Source organism: Nerophis ophidion, linkage group LG16, assembly GCF_033978795.1.
Source record: "Nerophis ophidion isolate RoL-2023_Sa linkage group LG16, RoL_Noph_v1.0, whole genome shotgun sequence".
In the NCBI taxonomy this organism is placed as follows: domain Eukaryota; kingdom Metazoa; phylum Chordata; class Actinopteri; order Syngnathiformes; family Syngnathidae; genus Nerophis; species Nerophis ophidion.
In genome coordinates, this window is record NC_084626.1 from 11,156,806 (window position 1) to 11,177,805 (window position 21,000).

The following is a 21,000-nucleotide window of genomic DNA, read 5'->3' on the forward strand; positions in this document are numbered from 1 at the left end:
TTCCCCACAGGGACAATAAAATTGAACCTTGAACCTTGAATGTAGAACTTTGAATAATAAAAAAAGGAAAACAGTGGATTTAGGAAAGGTAGACTTTATATGAAGTTTAGTATTTTTTCAAATAAGGTATTTAAACATCAAGTCTATTTCCCGTCACAGGGGTCATCAAAACAAAAATGGCTGACAACTATGGTGATCGTGAAAGGTCATAACGAATGCTAACGCCACAAGACAGTGTAAAATCTAATGTGTGTGTGTGCGTGCGCGGGCCTTTAAAACGGGCTACGGTTGTGTGGGACGTAAGCGAGAGTAGCAGCGTGAATGGGAGTCGCGCGACAGTTTGTGTGTTATGTGTCTAAACTTGAATTGTAGCGAACAGTAGCTCTTCTTTGTGTGTTTTGACTCTCTGAGTTTGTAACCGCTCCTTTTCAACTGCTGGGCATTCCAATATCACAACTTTCACCCACAGCATGATTGCAAAAGCCACAACAAATACAAACGACACAACACAATGATAAAGACGCGACCGACAAAGCAAAACTGACAGTTATGGTGACGCACCGACTTCCGAAACACTAAGTTATTTCATGAGAAATAAATATATGCAAATGTATACAAGAGATGGATCAAAGAGGCTAAGGAAATTAGGAAGCAAGGGTCCAACACCATCAACAGGGATGCGGGGGCATACATGCTTTTGCACACCTGTAACGCCAGCGTTCATCAGTGACGCAAGGGCGGAGAACAGACACTGTATGGCCAGTCGGGGGAACTTTATTTAGCAGGTAAATTTACTGTTAAAATGTTGGTTACTGTATTTTAATTGAAATTTGCTATAATGTTGAAAATGTGAAGAGAGGAGAAAGAAGAAAACGTTTTCTTCTTGTTAATTAAACCTAAAGTGTTGATTGCCTTTTATTCAAATAATATGTGAATGCACTGGCCACTAATTATCATTTACTTGCTTAAATGAATCCTTAATTCATTTATACATAGTTTCCTTACAAGAAGTGACCAAAATATTGGAAACTTCCCTTGCAGTGTCCAGTAACCAGTAAAAATTTCAGTCACACTGGTGGATTGTTTTTGCAAAAAAGTTACTGAATCGATTCTAACTCACTGAATCGAGATAGGCGCCAGCAACCCCAGAAGGGACAAGCGGTAGAAAATGGATGGATGGATGAATCGTTTAAGATCTTTTTATTGTAAAACAAAATGAGATTAACCTTGAATCGTATCGGTAACCACAAATATCGAGTGAATTGTTACAACAAATTGTTACACCCCTACTAGAGTGTGTGCTTAAATGTTTTGTAATTGCTAGCTCCATGTTTACTTTTTATAAATGTGACTTTCTGTATCGGAGCGCTTACTTTGCAGATTTTACAAGTGAGCTGCAATATTTCGCTTTTTTTGCTGATATTGGACCAGTAAAATAAACAAAAAAAGCAGCAGAAAATGAAACAGCCGAAAGGTATACTGTCATGACAAAAAGCTCAACTATTTGATATTAATAACTATTTATTATGTGAAAGCAGAGGAAGCAATAGAGTACTTTCACACCATACACATGAGTCTAATTCATGTCTAACCAAGACTGAATTTTCATTTAACATCAACAATCCCACTCAACATGCTCAAATGCACATATTTCAGATTCCAAGATACGTTTTAAGGTTATTTAGCAGTCAGTGTGTTCTTGTTTTCCGCCTGACCCCGGGTCGCAATTACAGAATCTACCTGTAGGAGTCACCATCCCGATTGTAATCACAGAGGAGATAGTCTTTCCCCATTGTCTTGTCCTGGGCAATCTTCAGGGGCTGGTCCACAGAGGAGAGGAGGTCCTCACACAGACTGGGCACCTGGACACAAAGACAGGAAAAAACAACTCAGCAGTGTTTTTGTTTACAAAGACAAAATGATGATTATAAAGTCAAACTCAAGCAACAAGATTACAAAGCATGAGAGAACGCCTCCATTTAAGGCTGAAATTCCAGCGTGCCTAATAGGCAGACGAGAAATACAATACCAGAAGGAAACTATGTTGAGGATAAGGGAGTGCAAATGACTTCTCACAGACTGACATGGGCCCACTGTGTCCACTGCATCGTTGCACAAACACAAAAGAGGCCCTGTTTTAATTTAAAAGGATCCCACATTCCCTCACTGTGCATACATCTCGAAGTTGGCTGTGTGAGACAAGAAAAGGGCAGTGAAGGAAAGGTAAGTAAAACAACAAGAGATTGTGCTGGCATAGTGCCAGACAGCTATGTTGGCACACTAAAGTGATTGACAGCATGGCTAATAATCACTAACTACCGTACACAGGAAAGTGTGTGAAGTCGAAAATGAGATAGAGGCGGAAGGCGAGCAAGTGGGGGGTCTAGATACAATTACACAGGCACGAATGCTTGATTTAGATATGTTTGTTTGAATCAGCAAGAAGTGCTCTGGTAAAAAGCACCAAGCACTTTCAATAAATAATAGTAAAATAGTAAATTATTTCGTTTGGGGTGCTTCTATTATTTTTCAAAATCAGCTTTATTGGCCAGGAATCTGTCTTGATGGACTGTGCTTTCTTTGTTCAATAATTAATATTAATACTTAAAAACAAACAAGTGCTTGGATACCAAGTATGTGTAAGGCTAATAAGAAAATAGTGCAGTGGTGATTCGAGCAAAAAAGGATGAAGTGAACATGAGTTAGTATGTCATAGTGACATAAGTTTCAGAGTTGTTTCCCACAAAAATAATATATATAAAATGTAAAATACAATTAAATGAATAAAATAGTAAACTCTTAAAAAAAAAAAAAAAAAGGTACAGGCCAATATTGACATAAATTTGGAGTGAGTCTCTTACACATGTTTTAGGAAACCACCCTATACTTCCTGAAACTTCATAGAACAACCATTCAGTGTCAAACTAATTTTCTCGAGTTTGAGACCATTAAGAACATCTTTGATTGAGCAGGTGTGGCAAGGAGGCGTTGTTGCCTTTTAAATTTAACACAATGACTCTTTAAGCCAACAAATTAGGGCTGGACAGTTAATGTAATTTTAATTTATATTTCGATTTTAGCCTCTAGGTTATTACACAGGTTACAGAATGTAAATGAAGCATTGTTGGCGATTTTTGCATGCATTTTACAGTGATTTAGAGGCTGAATGGATTTCTTCCATTAGCTGCTTAGCTAGCCACCACGAACTAGACAATTACAAATTAGAATGCAATAAAAAAAGACGTAGGTTGTCTCTCATAACATTGCGAAAAATGTGCAAAATGCCCAAAAAGTGCAATTCCCTTTTAAGGTACAAGAGCTTGTGTGTGTGTGTGTGTGTACGTACATACGTACGTACGCACATACGTACATACATACATACATACGCACGCACGCACATACGTACATACGCACGCACGCACGCACGCACGCACATACATACATACGCACGTACATACATACGCACATACATACATACGCACATACATACATACGCACATACATACATACGCACATACATACATACGCACATACATACATACGCACATACATACATACATACATACATACATACATACATACATACATACATACATACATATATATATATATATATATATATATATATATATATATATATATATATATGAGATAGGCGCCAGCGCCCCCCGCGACCCCGAAAGGGAATAAGCGGTAGAAAATGGATGGATGGATGGATATATATATATATGTACACACACCCAAACATACATACATACATATATATACACACATATACGTGTATATATATATATCACATAAATTGCATGATTAATCTAAATGTGTTCATAAATAGGGGTGAGCCACACCACCCGATGGAGGAAGCTAATTTCAGTCACTCATACCAGGGATCCCAGTGAGGTAAAATACAAATATTAGCTGGAGGTTAGGTGGGCCCTTCTGATAATCACCACCCCCTGAAGTTGAAGACATTTTTACCATTTTGAAGATGCTTTGGAAGGCATTCGTACATACAAACATTTTGTAAACATACAATCAAAAGAAAATAGCCCTAGAGAGTCGAGTGTGGGAAAAACTGTTTACGAGGCGAACAAGACCACAACAACAAACTAAAAGTCAGCCGACTCTGGTGGAACATTTACACCCGGTATGTATGATACCACTATGTACGATGAGAAAGAAGCAAAGTGGAAGAACGAACACTGAAGCAGTTGCTCTGCACATTGCCGAGATGTGTGAATGAAAAAGCCTAGGTACACCCACTTATTGAAACAAAATATAGTTCTCTCAACGTTTTACTTGATTATTTATTTGCACACAATGTGCAATACGGCTGAAATGATTAGTCGACAATGTCGACAAATGTCAACAATACAATTTTTCACCGACAACTATATTTGTCGACAATAGTCGTGACGTCATCACTTTTGTTTTTCCGGGCGAAAGCTTTCAAAAACAACACCAGTGATAACATGTAAGGTTTGAGGATCTTTCCTCTTATTCTTGTTAAAAACATGAATACGTTGTTAATTTTGCAAAGCGGACCTGCATTATCTAACTATTTTTTTAGCCAAACTTGACAGGCTAAACTTTGTCTACATCAATTCAATTACGTTTTAAAGCGGCATCAATTTGCAATGCCAAAAACAAAGGCACTTTGACAAACGTGAACCGCGCATGTGCACACGCACAGACTAACACACAGTGAGTTTGAAACTTTTATTAGTAGATTGCACAGTACAGTACAGTAAAGACTCTGTAGAATTGACTTCTAAATGGTAACACCCGGATAAGTTTTTCAACTTTTTTAAGTCGGGATCCACGTTAATTAATTCATGGTATCCTACTGTCACCAATGCGGATGTATCTTAACAATAAACATACAATCGATTTAACAGCTAACATTTTAGGAATTAATCAAATATAGGATGCCAGTCTATTTGCAATGCCGTCAAAAAAGGCACATTAACAAATGCAAGCCGCGCATGTGCGCAGGAACACGGACAAACACACGCAAATAGAGACATACAATCTATTAAATAGCCAACATTTTAATAAGTAATCAAGGATAGAATTCTACACATTTTTGAGTCTATTTGAGCAGTGGTTGTCAACCATTTTTCAGTGATGTACCCCCTGTGAACATTTTTTTTAATTCAAGTACCCCCTAATCAGAGCAAAGCATTTTTGGTTGAAAAAAAAGAGATATAGAAGTAAAATACAGCACTATGTCATCAGTTCCTGATTTATTAAATTGTACAACAGTGCAAAATATTGCTTATTTGTAGTGGTCTTTCTTGAACTATTTGGAAAGAAAAGACATACAAATGGCTAAAAACTTGTTGAAAAGTAAACAAGTGATTCAATTATAAATAAAGATTTCTACACATAGAAGTAATCATCAAATTAAAGTGCCCTCTTTGGGGATTGTAATAGAGATCCATCTGGATTCATCAACCTAATTCTAAACATTTCTTCAAAAAAAAGAGATCCCTAACATCAATATTTATGGAACATGTCCACAAAAAAATCTGTCAACACTGACTATTGAATTGTTGCATTTTTTTTTCACAGTTTATGAACCTACATTCATATTTTGTTGAAGTATTATTCAATAAAAATATTTATAAAGGATTTTTGGATTGTTGCTATTTTCAGAATATTTTTCAAAAATCTCACGTACCCCTTGGCATACCTTTAAGTACCCCCAGGTGTACGCAGACCCCCATTTGAGAACAACTGTATTAGAGTGCTAAAACTGCTAAGATTTGATCAATAGTCAATATACCAGTGTACAGCTTTTTAAACATCACAAAATGCTTTTCTTTTTGAGGAAGTTAGAATTTGTGCTTTGTTGTTTATTCCAATTGCTGCTCTTCTGTTTTATTGAATACATAAACAAGGTTGGTTGTTTTGTTTTTTTAGCACTTTACCTATCCTTTCTTTGAAATGGACAACTTTTTATTAGTCATTTACATTTTTGTTACAGCAGAATGAGCAGCAATGTTACAGTATAAATAAATATTTCATGAATGAACTAGTCATCTTTGTTGTTCGTGAGCACATACCTAAAATAACTTAAACTGAAACCCACTACTACAGACCAAGCAGTCTGATAGTTTATATACGAATGATGAAATCTTAACATTGCAACACATGCCAATAAGGCCGGTTTATTTTATAAAATTGCAATTTTAAATTTCCCGCAAAGTATCCTGTTGAAAACGTCGCAGAATGATGACGCGTATGTTGACGCGTCTTTGGAAGTGGGAGGAAGCCGGAGTACCCGGAGGGAACCCACGCATTCACGGGGAGAACATGCAAACTCCACACAACTTCCAAAGACATGCACCTGGGGATAGGTTGATTGGCAACACTAAATTGGCCCTAGTGTGTGAATGCGAGTGTGAATGTTGTCTGTCTATCTGTGTTGGCCCTGCGATGAGGTGGCGACTTGTCCAGGGTGTACCCTGCCTTCCGCCCGATTGTAGCTGAGATAGGCGCCAGCGCCCCCCGCGACCCCGAAAGGGAATAAGCGGTAGAAAATGGATGGATGGATGGATGGATGGATGTTGACGCGTGCGCCTGACGTCACCGGTTGTAGCGGGCATGTTCTTCCAGCACCGACCACGGCTAAAAGTCGTCTGCTTTAATCGCATAATTACAGAGTATTCTGGACATCTTTGTTGCTGAAACTTTTGCAATTGGTTCAATTAATAATGGAGAAGTCAAAGAAGAAAGATGTAGGTGGGAAGCCGTGTACTGCAGCTGACTTTAGCAACACAAACACAGCCGGTGTTTCCTTGTTTACATTCCCGAAGGTGAAGTTTTACTATGGAACAGAGTGGTCAAGCGAACATGGTTCCCGACCACATGTCAACCGGCAGGTTTCGGTGAGAAAACTGTGGTAATAGGTCGGCTCTTACCGGAGACATGAGTGGAGCATGCGTCCTCCTGCAGCTGCGGACTCTCTTACCTCCTCCCACCGGAGACACTGGCGGTCACCACACCCGTGGCCACACCCCTCCGACTTTCAGGTACCATATAATCTCACTAAAACACTAAGGGATTTTCCAGAATTATCCTAGTAAATGTGTCTAATAACATCTGAATCGCTCTCACTCCACTCACTTTTTTTTTTTTACTAGTCCTTCACTTTCACTATCCTCATCCACGAATCTTTCATCCTCGCTCAAATTAATGGGGAAATCGTCGCTTTCTCGGTCCGACTCGCTCTCGCTGCTGGTGGCTATGGTTGTAAACAATGTGAGAATGTGAGGAGCTCCACAACCCGTGACGTCACGCGCACATCGCCTGCCACTTCCGGTACAGGCAAGGCTTTTTTATTAGGGACCAAAAGTTGCAAACTTTATCGTAGATGTTTTCTACTACAAGTACGACTTCTGTTTTCCTGCTCGCTACTCGCTAGCTTCCATTCTAGGCCCTTTTGTTTATGCTAGCCTCCATGCTAAGCCCTATTTGTTTTCTAGCTCCCATGCTAGCTCGTTTAGTTTGTTATCTGCCTCGTGCGCGCTTTTGGTTGTACTCCTTTGTTTTAGTATCTTTATTAAATCATGTTTTCCTATCCAATGCCTGCCTCCATCTCTGCATCTTGGGTTTCGTCACAAACTAACTCTGACATATTTGATTTTTATTAAGGATCCCCATTAGCTGGTTGCCACAACAAACCACTAATCTTCCTAGGGTCCACAGAAAAAAATATAATTTTGCTAAGAGTAAGATGCAATGTATGCAGTGTCATTTCAAGCTACTATTTTTTGATCAAAGACACAAAGGGTTAGAATTATCTCTGTCTATTGTACTCAATGGCTTCTTTAAAATTTGGGGGGGGGGGTTAGGGGGGGTCGTAAATCAAATTTATTGTGACAATATCTGAGATTTTATTTTTAGATCCTATTGCCCAGGCCTGGTAGTCCATCCATCCATTCCCTACCGCTTATTCCCTTTGGGGTCGCGGGGGGCGCTGGTGCCTATCTCAGCTTCAATTGGGTGGAAGGGGGTGTACACCCTGGACAAGTCGCCACCTCATCGCAGGGCCAACACAGATAGATACACAATATTCAAACTCACACACTAGGGGCAATTTAGTGTCGCCAATCAACCTATCCCCAGGTGCATGTCTTTGGAGGTGGGAGGAAGCCGGAGTACCGGGAGAGAAGCCACGCATTCACGGGGAGGACATGCAAACTCCACACAGAAAGATCCCGAGCCCAGGATTGAACCCAAGACTACTCAGGACCTTCGTATTGTGAGGCAGACGCACTAACCCCTCTCCCACCGTGAAGCCCCCAGGCCTGGTAGTATCTTATGAAAATGACTCATAAGGCAGTTTGTAGTTTTCTTTTCTCAAATATTTTCTTCTTTCCATGCTTGCTTCTCTCCCACTGCAGTTTCAATGACAACCATAGTTGATCACTTAGCCATTGCAAAAACTGTCAAGTGCTTTCCGCGGATCTTGTGCTTGAAAATTAAAGCGGGCATCCGTTGACTTCTTTTTCTAACAACGACCAATTCCAAGACTTCTTTATCTCCGCATCTAATCGAAACACTGTTTCCACGACATGTTGAAAATGTCTGGACCTCACCATAATGAGCAATGATGAAACACGTATGTATTATTTAAAAACAAAACCACTACACAATATTTCATTTTTCCCTTGTTTCAACTATTTTCCCAAAAATTCGCATTTGGTCTCAAATGTGTGTTTTCTTCGATTACCCGATTAATCAAATTAATTAATCGATAGATTCAGTGCTTCCCCTAGATTGCCAAGATACATGTGGTGGTGTGGGCCACTTTTAGGGGTGTGGCAGGGCCATGGTCACCTTTACGTCATTTCATATTTTGCTATGATATCGTTTTTCTTTAAAAAGGCTAAAAAAATGTATACAAACAATTTTTTTTTTTTAATTGTGAAGTAATTAGTATCAACATATTTAAAATTGTTGCTGCTTATAGTACAAAGTACTTTGTTGGGAATTTTTACAAATTTTCAGTGACTTTTTTACCAGAAAAACTAGCAACAAATTTAGCATCTTTATCTAGTGTTGTTATAGAATGTACTCGTGCTTAAAGACTCTACTTCTGTCCCAACGAAAGACGAGCTGCAACCAGCATGAAGTCACACTTGCTTTGTGATGCTGCTCTAGTTGGATTTCTTCTTAGAAGCCACCACTGTCATATTAATTTGCATTTTGTAAATCGCTGTCAACAGGTACATCCGGGATATATTAAAGTTTGTCCACATTCCAGACAGGCTAACTACGCTGCGGACAATCGCGTGCCTCTTGTTTACATCACACTTTCCAATTTCAGTGGTGCCGTTTTCGGTGATCAAAGTCCTTTTTCGGTGGCTGAGTTTTCGGTGCATAACTAGTCATCCATCCATCCATTGTATACCGCTTGTCCCGTTTAGGTTCGCGGGGGGTCGCTGGAGCCTATCTCACCTGCATTCGAGCGAAAGGCGGCGTACACCCTGGACAAGTCCCCACCTCATCGCAGGGCCAACACAGCTAGACGGACAACATTCACACACTAGGTCCAATTTTAGTGTTGCCAATCAACCTATCCTCAGTTGCATGTCTTTGGAGGTGGGAGGAAGCCGGAGTACCCGGAGGGAACCCACATAGTCACGGGGAGAACATGCAAACTTTACACAGAAAGATCCCAAGCCCAGGTTTGAACCCAGGACACAACTCAGGACCTTCGTATTGTGAGGCACATGCACTAACCCAGTGGTTGTCAAACTTTTTTTTGTCATCCCCCACTTTGGACAAGGGGGAGTTTTCAAGCCCCACCTGCCCCCATCACCCCAACAGAACGCCAATGCCAAGCTTAACATTTTCAAATTTATTGAACATCAAGTAACATCAAGTTGTATACACTCAAACTCAATAACATAAAATAACATAAAGTTCAATAATAAATAAAATAACGTGCATCAAGTTCAATAATAAATAAAACAAAAGTGTTGTAACTTGCATCAAGTTCAATAATAAATAAAATAAAAGTGTTATAACTTGCATCAAGTTCAATAATAAATCAAATAACTTGCATCAAGTTCAATAATAAATCAAATAACTTGCATCAAGTTCAATAATAAATCAAATAACTTGCATCAAGTTCAATAATAAATAAAACAAAAGTGTTATAACTTGCATCAAGTTCAATAATAAATCAAATAAAAGTGTTATAACTTGCATCAAGTTCAATAATAAATCAAATAATTTGCATCAAGTTCCATAATGAATAAATTAAAAGTGCCACTTTTTCGTGTTTTGATAAAATTTACCGCGCTCACAAAATCTGTTAAAACCTCATTGAGTTCGGGGCTGAGCTGCCTTGACGCGAGTGCTTCTCGGTGAATGACGCAGTGTGTCCAATGCGCATTTGGCGCAACCCTCTTTATTAGAGCCTGCTGCCCGTTTCTTGACCCTGCCTTGGTCTGTGCGCCATCAGAGCAAAAGCCCACACAGTTTTCCCATTTAAGGTCGTGTTCTTTGAGGAAACTGTCTATTATCTTGAACAGCTCATCAGCAGTGGCTCTATGTTTTATGTATTTCCAAAACAGTAAATCCTCGCACAATGACTTGCCATTCACAAAGCGAATGTAAGCGATGAACAGGCAGTCTTTATTGCTGTCAGTAGCTTCGTCCACTCGTAAAGCAAAACGACTATTTTAATTTGTCTACGACAGGGGTCGGCAACCTTCACCACTCAAAGAGCCATTTTGACCCATTTCACAAATTAAAGAAAACAATGGGAGTCACAAAACTCTTTTGAAATTTAAAATGAAATAACACTGTCTAATCCCCCTCTGATTCCCACAATTTCCCCCTCTGTCTTGCTTTTTTTTCTCTTTCTATCCCTTGCTGCTCCAGCCCGGCTGCACCAAATGATAATATAAATAAATTTAGTAAAGTCAAATTTAAATAAGGCAACAAGAGAAGTATCCTACACTTCTCTTCTGTAAAGTAAATGTGAACAGCCGATATAGGCATCTACATCAACTAAATTATTTGCCTGGGAAGCTGGACAGGACAAAACAATTACAAAATAAAATGAAATAAAAATAAAAAATAAAAAAATGAAATAACACTGCATATAAAGTTTTCTTTTTGCCTTGTGCTATGTATAAACAAACTATGATGGGTCACGTTTATGAAATCAATGAACGACTGCATAAAAAATGAAATAAAATGTCTGCATGCAACAAAACGTTTTAACTCCGAAAAAGACGTCGGGTTGAAGGTTAACTAAAATACTTAATGTCTATTTAAGTCCTCCTTGTAGTAATGGAAAAAAAACACCAAACTTAAATTATTCACTGGCAGAGAACCAAAAATGCCGTAAAATGTCTATTTCACTGAACATCTAAAAAATGTGAATATATGCAAAATTATAGGAAATTAAAATATTTATCATACGTAGTCAATGTGATTTCTGCTCCTGAACCGCAGAGCACAGCGTCTCCACTTCCGGGCTGTATGACGTCACCTTTATCTTCACACAGGATTGTAAACTTTCATCTGTGAGGCGTGTGTCATGTTTGTTTTTAATAAAGTTCATGTTGGAGAAAATCTGCTCACATGCATATGTGGATCCAAAGATCGACAGGACTCCAAGTGCATACTTTTTCATGTTCACATAAAAGTCGCAGATAGTGTTCCAAGTTTCGAACACAAGATTGTCTGGTTTGGGGATGTTTTCAATATCACACTATTTGTGATTCTGAGCAAAAACGGCCTTCTGGCGTGAAACACCTTCAAGGTCCGCTGTCAGGCGCTTTAACTTGGACACCCACATGTCTTTGTCCTGCGGCAGCTGGCGGCTGCTGCAGGACGGAGACGCGCGCGGCCGTGGGCGTGTCCCGAGGTTTGACAAGCAGGATGACAAGCTGAGCTGGCCGTGACAAGCTGAGCCGCATCAGAGTGATCAAAGAGTCGCATGCAGCTCCGGAGCCACGGGTTGCCGACCCCTGGTCTACGTGTTGTTCCTCAAGATCACTTGCAATGTCGCATATACGTCTCGCAACTGTGTCGCTTGACAGTGGGACAGCTTTTAATTTTGCTGCACTTGTCTCGTCAAGCATGACTGACACCATGACTATTGCAGCGGGGAGAATCAGCTGCTCGGCAAATGTGTGTGCTTTTTTGCATTGAGCAATTCTGTATGCAACTCTATATGAAGCCAATTTATCCATTTTGTGTAATTGTGGTCCACACATTAGCCTGCTACCCATCCGCGCGAAAGTTTGTTTCGCTCAGCCCCGCCCTCATTAGTTACTGTTGCGTCTGTCAAACTTTCGCTCCTACCTAGAAATTTAAAGCCTACAGGAAAAATAAGTAATTTACATTAATTTATATAGCGGATTGCACAGACAGAATCACAAAGTGATGTACAGTTTGTATAGAAAACGGGGTTGTAAAAAAAAAAATATCTAAGAATAAAAAAAAATAAAAAATTAAAGTGGAATCTCCTCCCGTTTCTCGCGCCCCACCCGTCATGTCTCTATTCCCCACCAGTGGGGCACGCCCCACACTTTGAGAAACGCTGCACTAACCCCTGTTTCACCGTACTACCCCATAACTAGTCAATAGTGCGCAAATAATAGACTATACATATACATCCATTTATAATATAACGATCTGCTAGTGGTATTGTTTTATGTTCATGTTTTGATTTAATGTTAATTTTTCCCATGATTACTGTCCATGCCTGAAAGCGGACAGGTGGAGAATGAATAAGTGTTGCTGTGCGTCTGGGGAAAAAACCAAGGCGAAAGTGTTTCCACGGGAAGTAAAACCTGTTAAAATTGTGCCAGTTTTTATCATAAGATTGGCAATATAGGGTAGAAATACTGTCGGTCTCCTTCTGGAGGCTGCAATACATTATATTACTTTAATTTGATTATCCATAAAAAAACGTTATTTCCAAGGTGTGGCAGCAATTGATTTTTCATGGCAGTGCGCCACATTCAGTTAAATTAAGGGGAACCTTGAAACTACTCGATTACTAAAACAATTGTTAGCTGCAAGTCCTCGAGTGCAACATAACCAACAACAGTTCCTTTTGTTACACTTGGAGCTAAGCGGCTAGGTATTAGTGTGTTTGAAGTGCGACATCGGACAAGACCACCACAGTCGAACTCCAACTCACCAGGTCAATGAGGTCACTGAGGTTCTTTTCAATCTGCTGGGGAGGCAGACGCCTCATCAGGTCCAGGGCACAGTCCAACTGCTGTTCACTCTGAAATACAAACACATAGAAGGGGCTCGGTCACATTTGTGCACACAAGTTTAGACAATTTTCAAAACACATTCTAGAGTTGAGAGTGAAGCGACAGCACCTCTGCTGGTTGCAGCCAAGTACCGTATTTTTTGGACTATAAGTAGCAGTTTTTTTAATAATTTGGCCAGTGGTGGGACTTATACTCAGGAGCGACTTGCGTGTAAATCGTTTAACACATTACCTTAAAAATATCATATAATATAATTTAGCTCATTCACGTAAGAGACTAGACATATAAGATTGCATGGGATTTAGCGATTAGGAGTGACAGATTGTTTGGTAAACGTATAGCATGTTCTATATGTTATAGTTAATTGAATGACTCTTACCATAATATGTTACGTTAACATACCAGGCACCTTCTCAGTTGGTTATTTAAGCGTCATATAACGTACTAGGGCTGCAACAACTAATCGATTAAAATCTATTATAAAAATAGTTGCCGATTAATTTAGTCATCGATTCGTTGCATGTTTGCAATGCGCATGCCCTGAGTTTTTTTTTTTTTCGTTCTTTCCTAAACCTTTATTTATAAACTGCAAAATTTACAAAAAGCTGAGAAATAATAATAAAAATAAGTACAAAAACAGAACAAAACAGCGTCTCATGAGGTGACAGTAAGCCAGCCAATGCCTTGGCCTGGAAACATTCGAAAAATGGCGGAGGAAAACAGGAGCGATAGTGTAAGTGCAATGGAGAAAAGTGTACGACCTAAGTCGTCAAAAGTATGGGAATACTTCACTCTAAACACTGCAAAGAAGACCGTTTCATGCAAAATGTGCAGCATCGACCTGGCGTGGCACGGAAGTACGAGATCGCTTCGAGAGCACCTTAAGAGGAAGCATGTTGAATCCATGGATGAAGAGAAAAACTCACGGTACGTAACTTTTTAAGTCCATAGTCGGAGTACATTGTGGGGCTGATAATGTGTCACCGGCACATTTTACTCCATTTTGAAAGAAAAGGCACGTTTGCCAATATGGAAATAAACATAACAGACAGTAATATCTCAGGTTGGTTTCGTAATGGATTGATGTAGCCGGGCCCAATAAAGCTATGTGAATCTATTTAGACTTGAGTGACGCTTTAGTATAACTAAACGTTATGAAGGTGGTGGAATATTTCTTGCTATTATTCAGAGGCAGCCTAAAATGAATCCTTTATTATTCACAACAAAAAAGTGTACAATATCTGATCCAGTTCTGATCTGATGGGTTACATTTCTGTGTTGTTATTGGTGTATTCTGCAACTCCAATGTCCATGTATTTAATTTAGCTGTTTTTTCAGTGTGGTGGCGTATTTAAATAGATAGATAGATAGATAGATAGATAGATAGATAGATCTTTTATTGATTCCCTCAGGGAGTTCCCTCAGGAACATTTAAATTCCAGCAGCGTTGTACAGAATTGAGATCGTATTTAAAAAGTAAATAATGGGGGTTTAAATGGAAAAAGAATATTACAATAAGAATAAAAATAAAAAAGCAACACAAGAATAAACATATAACTAGGCAGCAGTGACCATGATATGAAAAAAAAGTGCCTATTACCATCAGAAATTATTAAATAAATCAACTACGTATGTATTGAGTTACATGTAACTGTTGCTACTATGTACATTCATGATATGGTTTCTCTCCTTTCAGAAAGAAACAAGCCAGCATTAGAGACTTTGTACATAAGAAGGTTTGCACACCACAGCAAGCGGCTGAATTGACTGATAGTGTCCTAAATATGTTGGTGACTGACATGAGGCCACTATCAATGGTGGAGGATGACGGTTTCAGAAAAATGATTTACGTCCTCAACCCTGGTTACACTCTTTCCTCGGTGACCCATTTTACGAAACTGATAGAGAGGAAGTATTGAGCAGACAGTTCAAGCTGTGAAAACTGACATCAAAGCCACCCAGAGCAAAATTGCTCTGACCACTGGTGTGTGGACAAGTGTAGCCACGGAAGCCTACCTTGGCATTACATGTCATTACATTGGAGACAAATGGAACAAGAAGTCAGTCTGCCTTAGGACCATGCCACATGAAGAAAGACATTCACATCCAATATTGCGGAATGGATGGAAGAGGTCGTAGCCAGGTTTGAGATTCCCCAGGCAAAATTATTGCCATTGTACATGAAAATGGTGCTAATATAGTGGCTGCAGCAAAACTTCTTGAGGAGAAGCATGGGTGGTCTTCAGTCCGCTGTGCTGGGCAAACCATACAGCTAGTGATCAATTCTTCACTGAATAACTCAAACGTTGAAAAAGCAGTTGGGGCTGCAAGAAGTCTCGTGGAACATTTCAGAAAAAGTGAGGTAGCCTGCAACAGACAAAAACAGCAACAAATGGGAACAACCCAGCACAAGCTTGTTCAAGATGTAAGCACTAAATGGAACAGCACATTTTATATGTTTAGCCGACTGCTTGAGCAAAGGTGGCCTGTAACTGCCACGATGTTCAACTCGACTGTTACACAGAAAGGCAAACGGTACCTTGACTTAAAAGCCCACCAGTGGAACCTACTTTAAGAGCTTTCCAAAACCCTTAATCCCTTTGAATGTGCCACCATGTTTATGAGTGGGGAAAAATACACAACAATCTCTGCAGTACCTGCACTCGTGAAAGGGCTAGTGAAGTCCACCCAGACAGTTGTCTTCGAGTCAGCAGCAGTGGTAGCTTTCCAAGTCACTGCTACAAAGCAGCTTCAACAGCGATGGAAGAAGGAAACTAACTTCTCTGACACAGCACCGAACACGGTGATCCTCTCCTCCGCCCTGGAACCGAGGTTCAGAAAACTCACATTTCTGATGCCTGAGCAGGTCTTTAAGGTGTAAACCAAAGTGCAAACAGAGGCATTCGAAGTGAGAAGGGATCAGCAGCAGCATTTTGACGGTGTCCATGAGCAAACCAGTGTCACCTCTACCATTACTGTAGCTGCTCCTGCACCTAAAACTCCTCTTTCTTTACTTGACTCACTCCTTGAGTCTGATACCAGCAGTGAAGAAAAGCATTGAGAGGGGGAAGGCGAGGATCCCGATAGCCTAGTGAGGAACGAGGTCCTCACATACTTTGGAGAGAAGCCCCTTCCCAAGGAAGAAAATTCATTACATTGGTGGAAGGCTAATGAGAATGGATATCCCACTTTGGCCAGGTTAGCAAAGTCCTACTTGTGCATTCATGGCACCTCAACACCATCGGAGCGCCTCTTCTCTGCAGCAAGCAACATCGCCTCCAAGAAGAGAGCCAGCCTTAGCCCAGAGCATGTGGACATGCTCACATGTTTGCATTGCAATGCACAATTTTTTGTAAGTTAGTGAGAATGTGGGTGTACCTGCAGAACCATTCTTACGTACTCCAATTCTACCTGTTGTTAAAAAGTCATTTGGCAAAGCATGTAAAACACTTGGTTTGTGTTACATTTTTCTTTGTTATTTAAACCGAAGACTTGAGTAGGTTAGTATTATTAATATTTGACAATGATTGGAAAAGCCTCCTATCTGAAAATGTTCAAAACAAAAATGTGTTTTTCTTAACCGTTAACGTTCAGCTACAAACAGAGGTGCACTTTCCACATTTTTTTTGTTGTTATTTATTTTACGATGAGAGCCAGCCTTAGCCCAGAGCATGTGGACATGCTAACATTTTTTCATTGCAATGCACAGTTTCTTGTAGGTTAGTGAGAATGTGGGTGTTCCTGCAGAACCATTCTTACGTACTCCAATTCTACCTGTTGTTAAAAAGCCATTTGGCAAAGCCTGTGAAACACTTGGTTTGTGTTATGTTTTCTTTTGTTATTTAAACTGAAGACTTGAATAGGTTATTATTAATGTTTGACAATGATTGGAATGGCCTCCTATCTGAAAATGTTCAAAACAAAAATGTGTTTCTCTTAACTGTTAACGTTCTGCTACAGAAGTGCGCTTTACACATTTTTTTGGTTGTTATTTATTTTACGATGAGAGTCGGCCTTAGCCCAGAGCATGTGGACATGCTAACATTTTTGCATTGCAATGCACAGTTTCTTGTAAGTTAGTGAGAATGTGGGTGTTCCTGCAGAAGCATTCTTACATACTCCAATTCTACCTTTTGTTAAAAAGCCATTTGGCAAAGCCAGTGAAACACTTGGTTTGTGTTATGTTTTTCTTTGTTATTTAAACTGAAGATTTGAATAGGTTATTATGATTAATGTTTGACAATGATTGGAAAGGCCTCCTATCTGAAAATGTTCAAAACAAAAATGTGTTTTTCTTAACCGTTAACGTTCAGCTACAAAGAGAGGTGCACTTTTCACATTTTTTTGTTATTTATTTTACGATGTTTATTCCATTTTGCTCCTTATTTAAAATGAATAATTTAAATGGTTGTTGTGTTGAGGAAATATATAAATGTTATGTGCACTTTATAAACATTTTTTATATTTTTGTAACTGTTGCCTAGTTCTATTTGGCAAGTTGAAAGAACATGGTGCCAGTATTCAGTTTTTTTTAATAAACAAATTACTAGAAAGGATAGAAATGTAGTTGGTCTCCTTTTGTCCGATTATTAATCGATTAATCGAAGTAATAATCGACAGATTAATGGATTATCAAATTAATCGTTAGTTGCAGCCCTATAACGTACACTTATTCAGCCTGTTGTTCACTATTCTTTATTTATTTTAAATTGCCTCTCAAATGTCTATTCTTGGTGTTGGGTTTTATCAAATAAATTTCCCCCAAAAATGCGACTTATACTCCAGTGCGGCGTATGTATGTTTTTTTCTTCTTTATTATGCATTTTCGGCAGGTGCGACTTATACTCCGAAAAATACGGTAGTTACTTTAAAAGACAATTCACTGCACACAATCTACCAAATTCTTAAGAATAAATGAATAAATTATTAGGCCCATAACTCCCTAAATAAAACAAAAGTTAGCTAAACCTAATTAGCATCTTGAATTAAAAGACCATTTTTAGCGGATCATCGACATACTATTGACACATGTTAATTTCCAGTCCAGGACTCGTCTAGTCATGAGAGTATTTTCAAAGATAAAAAAACAATAAGTGGCTTTGACTGATTGATATTGATGATGCAAAGCTAATGTGTATAAACTTGGCCGGTGTATTTTAACCAAGCAAAATCTGTGTCCTTTTTTGATCCCATTTTAATTTGTTTGCATATTTTTGTTTTTAAAGAGGTGAAGACTTCTTATAAACCACAGTTTGGCTTTCTTGTTTATGTCGGGGTGTCAGTGTCTTCTTTCCAAGTTTTGTCTTTTGCTCGCATCTAAGATTAAATGTATTAATTATAACGGTGAAATATTACTGATAAAGCAAATGTGATACAGCAAATGTGGCATGGTGAAAATTCAGGACACTCCAAACTGTGTCACCAGGAAGTAGCATAGGCAGGTGGTTGTGTTGAAGCCTTTAAAGTCTAATGGGAAAGTAGAGGGGAGTACATAGCAGAGCCTTCCCCTAAGGAATGCTCTTCCTGAAACATGCAATGAAAAACAGGATAGACCAGTCTCAACATGAAATGTTGAGGAAAACACTTGCATGCAGACATGCGTTTAACAGCAGATTCCGTTTAATTGGCCAATTCTGTGATTCCTTCCACGGTTATGTGAATGCGGAAATGGTCTTACTTTTTTTGTTGAGTTTAGTGATTATTGATTAGGCATACTAGCGCTGTGTCAAATAAAAAGTAGCAAACATGGTGAAATCCCAAACTTCAAGTAAACAACATTTTTTTCCACTCATGTGCTAACTCATCGTTTTCACCATTACCAGCTCAGGAAAATTTGCATGCACATTGCACGTCCCATTTATAGTTTGTTTTTGGTTAGTATTTTCTTATGCTTGTGAAAAGCCAAAATCAATTCTTATGCTTGTGAAAAGCCAAAATCAAAATCGAGATTAAAATCTGATAATTTTTACAGCCCTACATTCAAGTTTTAGCTTTGCCAGTGGAGAAATTTGACTTTGTCTTAAGCAGCTGAACTGCCCCTCCGGACATATTTGCCTCATTAGCGGTGATCTTCAATAAAGCTTGGAAAGCATGCATACAACCGTGTACAAAACGTGCAGAATGTAATGTTGGTTGTTTGTGTCAATAACTCCATAGATCAGAAGCCTTCAGGCGGCAACAGGAACAATTCATTTACAATCCTGCAGGATACTGCTACTTGCTCCTCGCTCATATCGACTCTGGTGCTATCGTCTATACTTCCGATTTCGCTCTACCGCTGAAAATTCTGGGTAAAATAGTTATTCTCCAAGTAATAACACACAGAAAATCTCCTGTCGACCCAACTTTTATCACTTCCATACGTGCTAAGAACTTGACACAGTTGAGAGACACTCTTACTTCGTTTGGCAACACCTATGAAATATATAATCAAGGGATGTCAAAGTGTGGCCTAAGACCTATTTTTTAACGTAGGGATGTAACGATAAACGCTAATAATGATAACCGTGTTTAAACTATTGACTGTATTTCAGTTTTAAATGATCGAAAAACTGTAACTGACAACTGCAATTTAATAAACTAATGGACTAACTGGCGTCAGCTTGCTAACTTAAATGCAACCATAAAAACAAGACATATCTTTTTCCATTAGGAACAACATACCCAAATCTAAACTTATATAATATAAATACATTGTTGTCTGAGCAACTAAGATATTCAGAAATAATAATAAAAAATAATAGGTTTATTTGTTACCCACTTTTCATTTAAACAAATGTTAAAGTTCCACAATACAAACCAATATTCAAAACAATAAAAACTTGGCCAATAAAACAGAAAAAAATAAGACTAAAACACTATCAGTGAAGCACAAAAAACACAAAACATGCAAAATTGTGTTTTTTTAACATTGTGACTTTTAATCATTAAAAAAAATAACTTGGTCAAAAGATTTCACTGTATGTACAAGTACTTTTTAAACACATCCAACAATACATATTGCATCATTATGCCTCGTTTGTAGGAATATTTAAACTCATTTAATTTCCTTTACATCTGTCCTCTGTGTATTTAATTTATATTTACATATCTTATGACACATTATCTGTATGTAATATTGAGAATATTACATACAGATAATATTATCTGTATGTAATATTATTAATATATAAATGGCTGCATTTCTGATAGTTGTGTGCCACAAACCACAGCAAATGTTACCCAGCTTGCAAGTAATGTAATCCACCCATGAGAAAAAGACAGCCTGATGTTTTCATTTTACTAATGTATGTTACAAAAATGTGTAGAATTAAATATTAAATTTCAACATCAGGTGTGGCCTTCATTGTAAGACTTACATAAGGCTTTTATTTTTTGAGGGTCCAGATAGATTTTTTTTTTTTTTGATCCAATATAGCTCTTAACATTTTGGGTTGCCGATCCCTGGGCAGAGGAAAAAGAAAAGGGGAAATAAGGCACCGTGCCCGCAAAGACGAAAAACCGCCACTGCCTGCTACACACTGATGTCCGATCATGAAAGAGAGAAAATGGAGGAGCAAAGTTTGTTGTGAGTACAGGGGATAAAACGTGATGGTGTTCATAGAAAAATGGCTCCATAAGACATTTTGCGGACTCTCATTGAGTCGAAGCCGTTTTTCTTTCATTTGATCAGTCGAGGGGGCACGGTTTGTATGTGAATGCAGCTGATACAGACTGAATGTTAATGCATCTAAAATAA

The 21,000-nt window shown here is 38.7% G+C and overlaps 1 protein-coding gene across 2 annotated transcripts in view; it reads right to left on the bottom strand.

Moving 5' to 3' along the window:
- Positions 1 to 21,000, bottom strand: part of capzb (capping actin protein of muscle Z-line subunit beta) — a 49,746-nt gene that overhangs the window by 9,248 nt on the left and 19,498 nt on the right. For both annotated transcript variants that reach the window (XM_061874219.1, XM_061874220.1), the window contains exons 2-3: positions 13,181 to 13,270; positions 1,741 to 1,862 (exon numbers count right to left, since the gene is read on the bottom strand). In XM_061874219.1, coding sequence (XP_061730203.1) covers positions 1,741 to 1,862; positions 13,181 to 13,270 — 212 coding nt within the window. The remainder of the gene's footprint in view (positions 1 to 1,740; positions 1,863 to 13,180; positions 13,271 to 21,000) is intronic.